This window comes from Rhincodon typus, chromosome 22 (assembly GCF_021869965.1).
Source record: "Rhincodon typus isolate 14 chromosome 22, sRhiTyp1.1, whole genome shotgun sequence".
Lineage (NCBI taxonomy): Eukaryota > Metazoa > Chordata > Chondrichthyes > Orectolobiformes > Rhincodontidae > Rhincodon > Rhincodon typus.
Window position 1 is genome coordinate 2,870,211 of NC_063353.1, and position 12,923 is coordinate 2,883,133.

Below are 12,923 nucleotides of genomic sequence, written 5' to 3' on the forward strand. Positions count from 1 at the left end.
ACAAGACAAACTATTCACTATTGTTAAAAACAAAACCTTTTCTTCCCCCACAATCAATTAGTGAAAATTCACACAACCCACTCAAATGTTAGGTTGATTAAAAAGACTTTTAATTTAACTAGTGCTTACAAATTCAAACTCCCAATCCTCTAACACAGCATTTCAGTCTTAAAATTTAAGACTCCACCTTTCTCTTCCAGTGCTTCATGGCAGCCTACTACACATTTGTGACCAGGTTATACTAGTGCCCATTCCGGTGTTGTTAAAGGCCCCAGACTTGACAGCAGGGAAATCACAAAAAACTCAACAGGAATGGAAAAGGGGTTTATAAATCTGTCTGGCTGCTAGACAAGGAGCAAGTCAACTTGAGATTCAAATTTCCACCCAGAAATGCAATTCATAAAAATAAAACCAAAAACTGCAATGGAAGAACACCACACCAGGTTTTTCCATTTCTTCAGGAAATCAACTGTTTACATCATGACATTCAAGGATGATTAGAGTCGGTAACATCACAATGGAAATTAACTTGTAATTTTATTAAATTGTTTGCTGGGGAATTTAGAAGACAATCAAGAGTGCAGGTATTTGCATAAGTTATATTCAATACCTCTTTCTATATAAAAAGCCTCTGCAAAATACTGGAGAAAGTAGAACTTATCAGAGGTGCATTTATTTACCCTTTCTTACAACAAAGCAGCACCCCATGCTCCTTAAACGTCAGTACCCGATTCGACTTTCTGCATTAATCCAGCAGCAGACAATTTGTGGGCAGATAACCCAACCCACTTGGAGATGCCAGTATTCAGTTATGTTCTATATTAATCCATCAGTGGGCAAGTGCAAGGAGCATGTCCTGTTAACATTAAAAAAAGTTCCTAGACACCAGAAACCTTTTATTAAAAATTTTTTGGAGTAGATGGAAATACAGGCTTATCCTCCTCACTGTCACCCTCTAAAACATGGCAAACCTAAACCTGGTCCATCATAAAACAAACTGGTAGAATGATGCAGATGGAACCATTCACACAGTGCTTGTCAGCACAGCAAAGTCAAACGATGGAGGTGCTCAGTAATCGTCCCCACGGCTCACAACTTCTTTACACGTCGGGCGAAGCAGGATGGTGTGCTCAAACTGTGCCGTGTACGAGCCTTTGATATCGCACAGCGGAGGGTATGGATCCACTATACCCAGATCACAGAGATTCTTCAAGGCCATGAGGTATTTGCTCTCCCCCAGACGGTCTAGCCACCGGCGGCAGAAAGCAAGAGTCCCAAAGTTCTCATTGATAACATTCAGGAGGTGTTTTGCTCGTGGAAGTCTAAAATACAGCACAATGAACAGCATTAAGTGATCTGCTAATTAAGTCTGCATTTCTCAAGCATTCAAAATTAATTGCTGGATAATTGAGGCAATCATTCAATATCAGCCCAGAAAGTATTTATTCAGCTATCAATTCTCTAATTTAGCCCCAAGTCTTTTTTGATCTCTGGGTTTCAGAGGAAAACACTAGAATAACCAAAATTCCAGTTTTAACTGCTTTCACTAATGGTTATAGAGTTTAGAGTTTATTCTTTGGGTACGATCAGCAATTGGGACACAATCTACACCAGTTGAAGCATTTTCCTTTCCCACGTGGCTCACTGCAGTTTCTGGCAAACCAACTCCATCATAATTGAATGTAAGATCTGCCTACAGCCAGTGCAATCAGTACATTTTAGAATGCGCTGTGAAACAAACTTTTACTTCAACATAACTTCCTTAATAAATTAATGATGGTAAATTGGCAGTTTGATTAATAACTAACAATTCTGTGAACTTTAAGCAAAGGCCATTTGACCCAGTGTCTGTACCACAAAAAAAAAGGTAATCACTATCAGAGTAACCAGATATTTAACAATGAAAATGACAAGTATTTGCCAGTTACACTGGTGTACTTTAGTTTCAGTGAAGTAAAAATTCAAAGCTTTCAAAACATGTCTTATTTGTAACCTTGCACCAAAATAGTGTTTAATATTTAGTGCTTTTTGGAAGGGTTACATAGAGGTACAATTAGTCGAACAACAATTAATGTGATCTGGAGGCATGGCCATACTTCAATTCTTTTAAAACAATGGAAACCCAAATTCTGAGTGTAATTTGTGCTCAAAAGAGCTCTGCAATCCTTGCACTGGTTTGCCAAATTTGGGTGAACTGCTTGGGGGCTCCAGGTCTTATGTTTGAAAAGGGTCTTTAGTTTTTCCTCAAATGAAATCATGACTCCATTTAGTCCTTTATAGTGTGCAGGAACATTAAGAGTTTAATATTAAAACACAAGCCATTTATCAAATACCAATACTGGAAGAATGCAATCATATTTAGTATAGAAATAAAAAAAAAGTTATACTCGCTAAACAACAAGGATGCCTGACTAGGATGATATTACCAAGAATCCTAAACCCCCACACATCTCTATTTAGCACATCAAGGGACATAACTTTTTTAATTAAAGAATTTTGTTGCAAATGCATGCATGATCCCTACTGATCATCTATGCAGAATATTTACAGACCTACCTTATCGGGACATGGCCAACATCAAAATTCTTCATATAATGCGAACAGTCCATGTCATCGTGAACAACTCCTTTCCCTGTGCTGCCAAAAGTCTCTATCGCATACACTTCCCCTTCCTAAATGGGAAACAGAGAAACAATGACTAAATCTTTCAAGCTCAACTCCTCCCATTTCTGGGATGATGAACCATCAGAGCACAAGACATTAAACCCGGTGAGGTAGCAATCCACAACCACTGTTTGGCTAGTAGTCACTCCTAACTGCAATTTGTGGGAAATTATGTTAACAGGAGGCCTTTTGGTCCATTAAACCCAATTCTCCCAGCGAGCATCCAACTGCATTTCAACTCCTCACATCCACTCACTATTTCTTTCCAACATCCGTCTTTGTTAATTACTGAATATTATCACTGACTGGAGAAACTCCCAATAACTGCTTTAAGTATACTCACTAATATCTTAATCTCTACTGGCTACACAGGTTTTTTTTCTATCTTATATTACAACCTGAGTAATACTTCATCAGTGGTAAAACACTGCGACACATTGTGAGGTTGTGGCAGACTGTCTAAATGCAATCTTTGTTTTAACTGGTAGGTGTTCTCAAACTTACATCTTTCAGTTTAATTCATTTACACTTCAGGGACAAATTCCTCACCTGGCACAAGCCCACCCCCTTGCGAAACTGCAGGTTTTTGTTGAATCAGGGTATCAATGAAGCAGTGGTATGAATTAGCCATGATCTGACAACGTCACAAAGCAGATTACAGTCCCCTCCTGTTCCTTTGCAGTAGTTTTAAGGGAAGCAAAAATGGCAAAAGCTAACCACTTTTTTCACCTACACAAGCAATTCTGAAGGAGACTAGGAAAAGAACTGATGAACACACAAATACCCCACATACAGAAAGTTTCAAGGCAGTAATTGTCCTAATGTTTCACCACTGTCACCGCCTTCGTAGTATGCCAAAATTTGAATAAAGAATAGAATTTAATGTCCTTTACCTCCATTCTGGTGGCTTCTCCACCTTTTACAATTGGAACGGTTTTCCCTGCATGTATCCTGTACTGTCCAATGGAATGTCCATTTAAGTTGCGAATTGGTTTTACTGTTAAGGTACAAATCAGTCAAACTTTAGAGAAGGCACACATTGTTGACAAACGATAGGATTTTTATAGCAAATTTAATATAATAAAACACCCAGGGCACTTAACATGAGAACAATATAATAAAGTATGATGCTGGACTGAAAGAGATATTGGGATAGATAAGGGTCACCGAAGCATGTTTTAAGAGTGTTTTAAAGGTGAGAAGAGAGGTGAAGAAAGCGTATTCAGGAACTAGGGAATGTATAACAGGCCAATATTACAACAGCACAGAAGGGTGGAGATTTACAGAGATTTGGCAGGGGTGGGGGGGGGGGAGGTTACAGAGAAAAGCAAGTATGGCACTAGGTATCACAATTTTACAGTACAAGGGGAGATCATTTGGCCCACTGTGCCTGCACCAGCTAGTCCCATTCTTCAGTCCTGTCTCTATAGCTCTCTAAATAAGATAGGTCAGCAAGCACAGGGGTGAAAGGAGAACTGGATTTGCTAAGCAAGCCTTAAGTTTATGATGGGTGTAATGTGTAAGACCAGCCACACGTGTAGTAAAGGAGACACAAATGGGGTTTCAACTGAATTGAGATGATAAAGGGGTGAAAGTTTTGCAAGGTTAAAGGTGGAAACAGTCTGTGTATGAAGTCAGCAGCTCATGGAGGTCAAGCGTGTCACCAAAGGCTACAGAAAAACTGGCCTAATCCCAGGCTGTTGCCAGGAGGGGGGATGCAAGTAGATTGGAAACAAAGTTTGAAGGTTTGTAAATGCCAATACATCAATAAAGCCTCAACTACAGCAACATGACTGATCTCTGAAAGCAATACAAGCCTTCCAATCAGAATACACATGAAATTTTGAGGAGTTCAGTGAGGTTTCAGCTGTTATGATGGAGTTTCTCAACTGCATAGATCACAGGTTTGAGTTGAGGTGACAACAGGAATGTTACAAATGGCCTCAATGCAGCTGGCCAGGCACTGAAGAAAGGGGAAAAGAACTCCAATGTAACTCTAGAGAGTTACCACGTCCAGCTGATACCTTGATATGTTTTGCCATCAATTTCAACTTCATAGGATTCCATGACTTCCTGAATGGATTCACCAATGTCACAAAGGCGAACATCAATTCCTGCATTCTAAAACAAAGAATATTTCCAGATGAGTGACAGGTGATAATGTATTTCTATCAAATACAACCCTTCAGACACAGAATGATCTGAGCCAAAGTGTCATTGGGTAGGGGATTGGTTACAGAAGCTCACAGGAATCTGCCATGGTCAAGCTTTCTCCACCACTATCTCCTCTCAATCCAATGATGGTCTTCCTAGGTTCAAGTCTTACTTGAATGCGCAATGACATTCCTGAACGGTTTGATTAGAAAATATCTAAAGTGCTCTGGTCCAAAGTATTAACCAACCTGCCATCTGCTTTCAATTCAGGTTCCAAGCATTGATAATTTTTATTCCATTCCAAACATTTTATTATATATACGGCTTACCTTGATACCAGTATTTGTAGCATCTCTGACAGCTTCTATCAGCTTGTCATATTTGGGGTTAAATGCAACTGTGAAAGCACAGTCAATGATATGGCCTGTGGAAGAGAACAGTCAAATTAAGTACCAACTCAAAATAAATCTCAGAAGACTTGAAATATTTCAGAAATAAAACAAAATTTGGCCCAACCATTGACGTGGGTTCCAAAGTCAATTTTGCAGACATCATCATATTGCAGCACGGTGGGGTCTCCTGCGTTTGGTGTGTAGTGGGCTGCACAGTTGTTCAGGGAGCAGCCAGTCGGAAAAGCCAAGCCAGCACTCAGTCCATTCTCTTTAATCAGCTTACGGGAGCAATCTTCCAGTTTTTCACTGCAAAATCAAAGCTGGATTTTACATTTTTTATCCCCTCAGGGAAGTATAATGGCATCTCCACAGTAATTGCACACAAGGTGATCTGCACCGATTTCTGTGTCAGACAGTCCTTTAGGTCAAGCTACAAAAAGTACTTCCGTGAGTTCAGGAAGAATAAAGGACTGGCCTGAAACAGAATTAGAAATTGTCGGAGAAACTTATGAGGTCTGGCAGCAGCTGTGGAGAGAAAGCAGAGTTAATGTTTTGGGACAGTGATCCTTCTTCAGAAGTTCATACAGTTCCAATTACTGTGCGTCAGACTGGAGGATAGCGGGTCTCCTTCTCTGAAGGACACGTGTGAACCGAATACTTTATAAAAAATTAGCAACAATGCAGCAGTCACTGTTACATATACTAACTTTTGGTTAATAGAAACATAGAAAATAGGAGAGTAGGTCATTCAGCCCTTTGAGCCTTCTCTGCCTTTCAATATGATCATGGCTAATCGTTAAACTTGGTACCGTGTTCCTGCTTTCTCCCCACACTCTTTAATCTCCTTAACATTAAGAACTAAATCCAACCCCTCCATGAAAACATTCCACGTTTTGGCATCAGCCACTCTGGGGCAGAGAATTCCACAGACTCAATTTTCTCTGGGTAAAGAAATTTCTCATCTCAATCATAAATGGTCTCTCTCAGATCCTTAAACCGTGACCCCTGGTTCTAGACTCACCATTCTTTGGAAATATCTTTCCTACCTCAGAATTCATATATAACAATTTAAATTTCTGAGCTGCATGCTGGGTTTTGAATTCAAGTCTCAGGCAGATCTGTACATTGATAGTTCAGCAACATAACTACTATACTTATAACCCATTAGATGCGGCATATCATTGATGTTAAATACAAAACAATATGATGTTTGCAGGCTACTAGTTACAAAGGAGGACAGCAAACCAGCTGCAGACTTATTCATCCAATTCTCAGTGACAGCATTCCCAGTAAAAACATCCCTCTCTTCAATATCATTCCTCCTCAGTAAAGCCCCAACTATGTATGTTATCAATAACCTTATGCATTATTTAAAGAAAAATGATCAGGCACAGTCAGAAAGAGTAGCCACACTTTGGCCGCTGTTCCACAATGATCCAGGCTAGAAAGCATCAACAAAGTGGAGTATTAAGCTTTAGAGATTTTCTCCGTTGTAGCTGTCTCAGCAGTCAGTTAGTGATTGGGCAGCAGATCAGATGCTCACCCATCGCACTCTGAATGAGAAAATCAAAGGACTCACGGTTTCCTTCCGTGAAGGGTATTCTGAGCAAGTTGGGTCGGTATCACATGCTTCACACTCACTTTTATGAGTATCACATAAGAAAATTAGAATTCAAGCTCTCAAACTGCTTTTGTGGAATTTGTGTTTTTTGGAGTACTAGCTTTCTAACAACCACAGTACCCATTGTTTACCATTAATGGCAGGAACGTTCACTTACCAAATCTCAATCATGGTCATGCCGGGCTTGAGCCAACTCCTGACATATTTGCGCACCTGTCTGTGTGCTTCCGCTGCTTGTCTGAAATCGCTCCAGATCTCTTCACTAGCCTGGTTTAATACCTTCTTCTCTTCACTAGTCATGCGCCAAGCAGAAGTACGACTGAACACAAGAAATGGTGAGGTGAACAGAATAAAGATTACGGATCTCAATAGAACTGGCCAATTATAAGCAAAGGCAAAAGACATTAAAAGTGCAATATCCCAATGTTAAAACTAAATCATTTGGACACTATTCTCCTGTTTGCATCCCGTCTGAATAGAAATTTCTCTAAAAGCTTACAGGATCATAATTGTTGAGGGAATGAGTTTACTAAAAACTTCACCTTTCCAACAGACAGAAAATATCAGTACGTATTCCAAGCTAACTATGAGTAACAAGAAAGAAATACAAAAACAAAATTTAACCAGAACATTAAAACTATCAATTTGGTCCTGAACTTTGACATTACTATCAAAAACTTTTATCAAAGTGCAAATCATTTCGGGACATGCACTTCCATTAAGCAGATCTTATGACTGACGCTCACTTGGTTTCATTGTGGTGCCAGTCAGTGCAATCAACAATGACTAAAGAAAAGATGTTACTACAAGGCTCCACCAAATAAACCTGAACAGAGGTCAACTGCATGATACCATTAGATCAGAAGTGATCTATTCTTTAAAGCTATGACCCATATTTCAGACATTGAATTAATTAGATCATTGAAACCACTTTAAACATGCAATCAGTAATGCTTCCAGTCGGGTATAGATCTTGTAGAGCAGAAAAAGAGTCATACAAAACATATTGGAAAACATAACCAATTAGGTTCAAACCTTCAATTTTGATTTGTATAGATTTCCTGAAGAATTACTATTATGGAATCAAATCAGTTTTTAAAAAAATGATATAGAATTTGCTGTTTCAGAATTAATCTTACAGGTTCAAATATGGTTTTCTTTATTTATTTGGGCTGTGGGCATCATTAACCAGACCAATATTTATCATTCAACCCTCCTTATCCTCGGTAAGCTAATGGTGAGCTGCCTTCTGGAACCACAATTCATTTGCGTAGGTACACCTGTTTGGAAGGGAGTTCCAGGATTTTGATCTAATGAGCGCGCGCAGGAAGAGTGTTATAGCTCCATGTCAGATGATGTGTGGCTTTGAACATTTGTTGCCCTTGTCCTTCTAGGTGATAGAGGTCAAGGGTTTGGAAGGAGCCTTGGTGAGTTCATCTTGTAAATGGTACACACTGCCACTGTGCCCTGGTGATGAATGGAGTGAAGTGGTGCATAAGGTGTCAATTAAGCTTTGACAGCATGACATTCTCTTATTCCTATGGCTTTCTTACATGGAAAACATTGCACCCTAATAAGACAGATGCCAAAGGATGAGACATGGAAGCATTTCATAGGGAAGTAAGGCATAAATATATGAAGTCAGCAATCATTCAAACAAGAATACTGAGATTTTAACTGTGTCTATACTTGACCTGGAACTACTCACCACCAGTTTCTTTGACAGGCGACTATTCCAAGCAGTTACATTTATTTGATGGTGCCATTCATAAATAGCCCTGTCATTTATTCAATGAATGGTAGGACACTAGAAAGCTCAGAGGAGCAGAGGGACCTTGAGGAGTTTGTCCACAGATCTCTGAAGGTGGCACGGCAGGTTAATGGGTAGTTAGGAAGGCATACGGAATGCTTGCCAAGAGCAGCAAGTTTACATGTTTGGAGCTGTACAGGACTTTGATTAGGCCATAGGTGAAGTACTCTGCACAGTTTTGGTCACAATATCATAGGAAGGACCGAAGATTTACCAGGATGTTGCCTGGGATGAAGCAGTTTAGATATGAAGACAGGCTGGATAAGCTCGGGTTGTTTTCTTTGGAGCAAAGAAGGTCGAGGGAGGAGCTGATAGGTGTGTAAGATTATGAGGGACATGGACAGGAAGCAGCTGTTCCCCTTAGGGTCAATCACAAGGGAGCACATTTTTAAAGTGAAAGGCAGGTGATTTAGAGGGGATGAGGAAAAACCATTTCACCCAGAGGATGGAGGAGGACTGGAATGCACTGCCCGAGAGAGTAGTTGAGACAGGTAACCTCACAACATTTAAAAAGTACTTGGGTTAACACAAGGGCCTCGTATGTGAAAATTGGACTAGTGTAGGTAGCAGTGTGTTTTTGGCAGTACAGACCCAATGGGCTGAAGGGGCTCTTCTATACTGAAAGATTCTATCATATATATAGCAACAATTGTATGATCTTATTGAAGCCTTCAATAACATATTCTGAGTACAAGAGATCAAGCCACATTCTGAGTACAAGCCTTTTGTTTGCAGTTTCTAGTGAAGACCAGCTACCTTCAGCTAGCAATAAGCATCAACAAAAACACAGGGAAAAAATGAAAGACCAGAAGGCATTTTCTGATGTAGATCAAAACTGGATTAAAACCAAGAGAGGTAAAGTACTTAATTTGTAAATATACATAAATGCACATTAGTGCTTGGATGAAGAACTTACCCATCCTGTAAGGGCGGATATTCACATTCTTGCCCTTTTAGAAAAGCGCCGGAAGGGAAAAGCTCACAAATCGGAATGGAAGGAGGATCTGTCTGAACCTTTGCTGTTCAAAGATGAAAGCATCTTAAGATATAGACTAACAGTGCTGTAAAACAACTTGCATTAAACTGTCTCATTAGAGGATCAGGCAGCCATTTGGCCCTTCAAGCCGTCATTTAACTTCATCATGGTTGGTTTGTTCCTTAACTCAAGATTCCACAAACCTTAACGTCAAATTTTAAGTTAAGTTTTCTTTAAATAGGAGTCTGACATTTTCAAAGGACTCCCAGTCTTAGCAGCATTTTTTGACAGAGTTCCAGAGTTCTACTACACTTTGTGCAGAAATGTGTTTCCTGCTCAAACAGGAATTAGATTACCCTTCACTCTCCTATTACTCCAGAGTCTATAAAACAGACTAGTAGTCCAAGTATCATTCTGGCGAATCTGAACTGTAACCTGTCCAAGATCATCATAACCTTTCCAATGTGCAGTTTAACAGTATTCCAGACGAGGTTTAACCAAAATTTGGTATGGCATTCACCTCTTTGTATTCCAGCCTTTTGTAATAAAAGCCAACATTCCGTTATCATTAATTTTTTTTTCAAACTGTCCACTAGCTACAAGCAACTTCAATTCTGGATCTGAGATAGTAGGAACTGCAGATGCTGGAGAATCTGAGATAGCAAGGCGTAGAGCTGGATGAACACAGCAGGCCAAGCAGCATCATTTTCTGAAGAAGGGTCTAGGCCCGAAACGTCAGCCTTCCTGCTCGGCCTGCTGTGTTCATCCAACTCTACACCTTGCTATCTCAATTCTGGATCTCTCCGCTTCTCCACAATCTTGAGCTTCTGACTATTTCAAGAATGCTCTGATTTCCCTTTCTCAGCTCCAATTGGATGAGCTCTCACTTGCCCAACATGAACACCACCTGCCAGAGTTTGAACCACTTAACTTATTCACGTCTCTTTACAACTCAGCTCCCATTCACATGGTGTACTCGAACCCCACCTCAGCTTCAGCGAGAAGTTGAATAAATGGCTCTGTTGCTTCATCTAATTCACTAATAAACAACAAAAAGCTGGTCCACCCAGTATTTTATTTAAGGAGGGAGATAGAAATGCCCTGGAAATAATGGGTGTCAGCTGGCAGTAGGAATAAAGTATACAAACACTTAAAAAAGCAAAATTCACGAATAGCCAACTAGGACTTAAAAAGAAATTCTTGTTGATTAGCCTCATTGCCATAGACAAGCATATTGCAGTGGATATAGTTTAGCTTGATTTTCAGAAGGCCTTTGTAAGATGGCTTATGAGACAAATGAATGTCAGAGCACGCAAGAACACAGCAGAATGGATTGCTAAACAGAAAACAAGCAGCAGGAATAAGGGGTAGCAATACAGAAAGATAGAAGGTAGGACGTGGGGCCGATAAGGATCAATACTGTTCATGATTTATATTAATGATGCAGACTTTGAAGTTAACAAAAACAATTTCTAAATTTTTAAATGGGAAGCAGGAAAGAGTCAATGCTGAGGAGGACTGCAATAAATTACAAGATGAAATTAACAAGCGTACAAAATGGCAATCTAATTTCATAGAAGAGAAATGACAATTGTTTTCGCAAAACCACATGGGTGCACAGAGGAAGAGAAACTTGCAACATCCCACCGAGACATTCCTCTGAAATAAGTAACGAGTATGTGACAATACAAACATTTAAAGGTACTGCACACAATAACTACATCCTGCAGAGAATATTGAACAGGAAGGATCACCTTCTGCAAAGAGAAATAAAATTGCACATTACTTAGAAATTATGAATTTAAATGGGGTCAAGAAGTTCAAGGATCCAGGAGTACAAATACATAAATCCGCTCAAAAAAGGACAATGGTCAATAAGGTCAGTTAGTAAAAGTAAACCTTGTGCTAGGGTTTACTTTGAGAGGAAAGGAATTACCAAGTGAGGTTACTCATACTTTTTGTCATACACCAGCAGGAATAATGCACAGTGCTAGGGTTAAAGAATAGAAGGGCTGGAGTGAGCGCTGAAGAAAATTTACAAAGATGACAACAGAAATGCAGGGTTATATATCCAGCAGAAAAGGATGATCAGGCTGGGCTTTGCTTTTGAAAACAAAGGATTGTGGAAAGATTTGCTGAGCATAGACACTGTTTCCACTTGTGGAGAAGAATAAAACTAAGAACCAACAAAAAGATGCGATCAAGAAAACAAACAAGGTGATCGGAAAAAAAACATTTACCCCGAATGCAATCTACTGCTACAGGGAGTAGTTGAGACAAACAGTATAGATCTATTTAAGGAGTGGCGAGAGTAGCCCTTAAGGAAAAAGGAATAAAATGTTATATTAATAGAATTTGATGAGGGAAGACCTTTGGAGACAAGTAGAGAATAAATACCAGCAGAGATTGTTTGGACAGAATGGCCCACTTTTGTGCTGAATACTTCCTGAACTGCTACAACACCTTGTTCAACAAAGTATTCAAAACCCACTCACGTCCTTTCTTCTTTTTCTTTTTCTTCTTCTTTTTGCCTGCGGAGTTTTCACCTTCACCATCTCCTTCTGTTGGTGACACAGATTTTAAATCAACAAGTGTCTTTAACTTTAATGTAAAAAAGCATGCAACACAAGTTCCTTCTCTTCAACATTTGACTTGCCTTCTTCCCCATCTTCCTCTTTTTCCTTGTCCTCGAGGACCTGCTTTTCCAGCTGTTTTGTGACATCATCAGTTCCTGCAGATTCCTTTTCACATTCATTCTGCACTCCTTTAGAGAACAAGTTTTAAATGTTACAGACTACAGCAGCTGGAAAGACTGAAAACATTTGATGCCTGCAACCAACACCAATCGCAAGCACATTCCATTTATTGCTGCACATTTATACCTCTCAGCCACCGAGCAAAAAAGTCATATACAACTGCTCAACCCGTGACTCGAAAACAAAGGATATCGACTTATAATTCACTATTCCCACCTTCCCTTCAGGTATCTTTGGTCCCAAGCTCTAGAATTCCCTCCTCAAATTTCTGACCCTGCACGCCTCTCTTACTTTCAAGATGTTCCTCTGAATTTACCTCTTTGACCAAGCTTTTGCCCATCAGTGGTAATTTCATCTTCTCTGGTTCAAAGTCATTTTGGTATACAATACTCTTGGGATGTTTTACCACATCAAAATCAACAGAATACGAGGGGAGGGGTTGGGGGGGGGGGGAGGAGGAGACGGGTGAGGGGGGGGGGGGGGGGGGGGGGGGGGGAGGGGGAGGGGGGTGTTGAGGGGGGGGGGGGGGGGTGGTGGGGCGAGGGGGCAG

The 12,923-nt window shown here is 40.0% G+C and overlaps 1 protein-coding gene across 1 annotated transcript in view; it reads right to left on the reverse strand.

Annotated features, from left to right (window-relative positions):
• Positions 1 to 518: 518 nt before the first annotated feature.
• Positions 519 to 12,923, reverse strand: part of metap2a (methionyl aminopeptidase 2a) — a 17,746-nt gene continuing 5,341 nt past the window's right edge. The window contains exons 2-11 of the mRNA XM_048610501.1: positions 12,274 to 12,381; positions 12,113 to 12,178; positions 9,558 to 9,660; positions 6,989 to 7,150; positions 5,335 to 5,516; positions 5,148 to 5,242; positions 4,689 to 4,785; positions 3,558 to 3,661; positions 2,557 to 2,672; positions 519 to 1,322 (exon numbers count right to left, since the gene is read on the reverse strand). Coding sequence (XP_048466458.1) covers positions 1,070 to 1,322; positions 2,557 to 2,672; positions 3,558 to 3,661; positions 4,689 to 4,785; positions 5,148 to 5,242; positions 5,335 to 5,516; positions 6,989 to 7,150; positions 9,558 to 9,660; positions 12,113 to 12,178; positions 12,274 to 12,381 — 1,286 coding nt within the window. The 3' untranslated portion in view covers positions 519 to 1,069. The remainder of the gene's footprint in view (positions 1,323 to 2,556; positions 2,673 to 3,557; positions 3,662 to 4,688; positions 4,786 to 5,147; positions 5,243 to 5,334; positions 5,517 to 6,988; positions 7,151 to 9,557; positions 9,661 to 12,112; positions 12,179 to 12,273; positions 12,382 to 12,923) is intronic.